This window comes from Merops nubicus, unplaced genomic scaffold (assembly GCF_000691845.1).
Source record: "Merops nubicus isolate BGI_N331 unplaced genomic scaffold, ASM69184v1 scaffold11446, whole genome shotgun sequence".
Taxonomy (NCBI): Eukaryota; Metazoa; Chordata; class Aves; order Coraciiformes; family Meropidae; genus Merops; species Merops nubicus.
Genome location: NW_008614360.1, coordinates 1 through 2,538, shown reverse-complemented (window position 1 = coordinate 2,538; position 2,538 = coordinate 1). Strand labels below are relative to the sequence as shown.

At 53.0% G+C, this 2,538-nt stretch overlaps 1 protein-coding gene across 1 annotated transcript in view; it reads right to left on the bottom strand.

The window, feature by feature from the left end:
* Nucleotides 1–1,359, bottom strand: part of LOC103774775 (sushi, nidogen and EGF-like domain-containing protein 1) — a 3,310-nt gene extending 1,951 nt beyond the window's left edge. Inside the window, exons 1-3 of the mRNA XM_008942201.1 lie at nt 1,323–1,359; nt 1,190–1,225; nt 689–833 (exon numbers count right to left, since the gene is read on the bottom strand). Coding sequence (XP_008940449.1) covers nt 689–833; nt 1,190–1,225; nt 1,323–1,359 — 218 coding nt within the window. The remainder of the gene's footprint in view (nt 1–688; nt 834–1,189; nt 1,226–1,322) is intronic.
* Between the last annotated feature and the right edge of the window lie 1,179 nt (nt 1,360–2,538).

The following is a 2,538-nucleotide window of genomic DNA, read 5'->3' as shown; positions in this document are numbered from 1 at the left end:
AGAAGACACCAGGTCAGCCCCAACGTGGTGGCCACCTCTGTTGGAGCCCTGTCCACACCTTGGCGTGGTTGGGGTGCCCTGGAGGTGGACCCAGGAACCAGGCAGGGTCTTACCACCGACTCCCGCGTCTCTACGACCCTGTGGGAGGGGTTCAGGTCACTCTTGGGTTGGTCAAAGGGAAGGCAGTGGTGGGATCCAACACCCTCAGCTTGGCTCATGGACCTCCCAACCACTGCTCCACAAGGGTGTAGGGCTCCTCCCAAGACCTACTAGCCACACGAGGCTGGAGGTCACCACATCAAGCCCATGGGTGGCTTGGCTTTGCTCTCCAAAACTCATTTGCTGGGGGCCATGTGCCACCCAAGTCAGGGTGGGATGAGCAAATTTTCTTGTGTGTGTGACCCTCTCTGGCCTTCCAGGACCACAAATGGAACATGAAGGCCAAAGAGGAGGTCATAAAGGCCATCAAGGAGGTGGTAGGGCAGATAAAGGGGTCATGAGACCCACAGATAGGTTGCAAAGGACAACAGATGGGCTGGGAAGGCCAAAGGGTGGAATGGGAAGGCCAAGGGGTGGAACGTGGAAGGTTCCAAAGCAAAATAGGTTGGAGAAGACCTTTAAGACCCTCGAGTCCCACCCAACGGCAGCCAAGGCCACTAGGGAGCCACGTGCAGGGAGAAGGTGGAGTCCTGGCTCACGCACGTAGAGGCTTTGGTGCTCTTTGCCGTAGAAGGTGAAGGGCGTGGTGAGGGAGATCTTCCCTGATGTCCCATCATCCAGCTTGGGGGTCTTCTGGTCATGCTGGTCCAGACCGTAGGGGTAGAGCAGAGATTCTACAGGGAAGCAGAAGCTGAGGGATTGGGGGACCAACCTCCCACCCCCACCCCCTGCAACCACTTTGGGGTGAAACCTGTTGGGTTTGGGATCCCTGAGGTGAAACGGGACCTGGTTGCTCAGGGGGACCTGAAACCACGGGGTTGTCTTCTCCTGTGTGGCTGAATGGCCCCGGGGGAGTCGTGGGCAGATTTGGGGACAAACGGGGTGAAAACAGAACATCTGATTTCCACCTACCCCCCCCCACGAAGCTCTGCGCCCTCCCTGCTCCTCAAACAGAAGGTGGGGCAACCCCATTTTGGGTGGAAATACCCCAAAATGAAGGTGAGAAACCCCCCCAAATCCCAGCACCCACCTTTCTCCCGCACCGGCTGGAAGTCCACCACGGCTCCTGCAGGAGGCGAGGGGGGGGGGGGACGTTAACCCAGGAGCAGCCAGCACCCAGCAGCACCCTCAGGAGAAAACTGTCCTTATTTTCTGAAACCTACCCGAAATCAGGAGCAGGAAGAGAGAGAACGGCTTCATCCCTGCTCCCCAAAACCGTCAAAATCCTGGAAAAGTCCAAAAAAAACCCCCAAGCAACAAGACGATGAAGGAACCCGACGATATTCTGGAGGAGAAAAGTTCCTCAGAGATCTTCTGTTCATGGTTTTTTTTTTTTGAGAGGAGGGCTGGGTGATTTTGCCCAGTTTTTGAAAGAATTGGTTCAATTCTTTCAGATTTAGGAACGTTTTAAACTCTCAGGAAGTTTTTCTTGTTCTTGCCGACGGAGAGTTGAGAAAACGGCAATTTGTGAGTTTTTTAACCCATAACACCCCGTTTTAACCCAACCCAGGGACCCTCCTGATGAAATCACCTCCCCCACATCCCCCGCAGTAAAATTTGGCAGAGATTAGAGGGGTTTTGGTAAAAAAATAAATACAAAACCAAACCAAACCACCAAAACAAACCACAGTTGGTGTTTTGCTGACAAATGAGAAACTGAGGCAGGAGGGGGGGAAGTAAACTGAGGCAGGAGGGTGGGAAGTGAAGGGGATGATTTGATGAGGATTTGGTAAAATAAATTCCAGGTGAGGAGCAGCCAGATCCTCCTCTGAGTTTTTGGGGTTTCTGCTCACTTTTAGGCTGTTTGAAGAGAGAAAACTCAAAGGGATGCAAATGTAAAGGTCGAATGGATGCGAATTTAAGGTCAAACAGATGCAAATTTAAGGAATTTAGAGAGAGGCTTTAGAGGAGCGCCAGGAAATCGAAGCTCTTACCTCGACACCTCACGGTGTCCCCAGGGAAAGGAGAAGAAGCGGAAAAAAAAGCCACTGCCTCGAGCTCGGCCACCAAAAAATGCCTTTTCTGCCCCATCCTGCTCCTTCTTTTAACACGCGGGTTCCCGTCCCCCCCCAGCCCGTCTCCACCGTGAAAAAAATGCCGTAAACGCGGCGGAATTGGCCAAATTTCTGCCCGTCAGAGGCTGCGTGGATCTGCAGCTCCTCAGGATGATGGATCTGGGGACACGGGGGATGTTTTGGCTGCTCTGGATGTTTTTTTGACCCTGAGATTAAGGTTTTTTTTGGCAGGAGGACGCGGCGATGTGGAGGGGGTTGAAGTTCTCAGGAATTCCCTGTCGAGATATTTCTAATTAATCTCTGAAATAAAACCCCTCCACCCTGCCCAGAGGCAGCAGAGAAGGGGTCAAAGGGTAAAACGCGA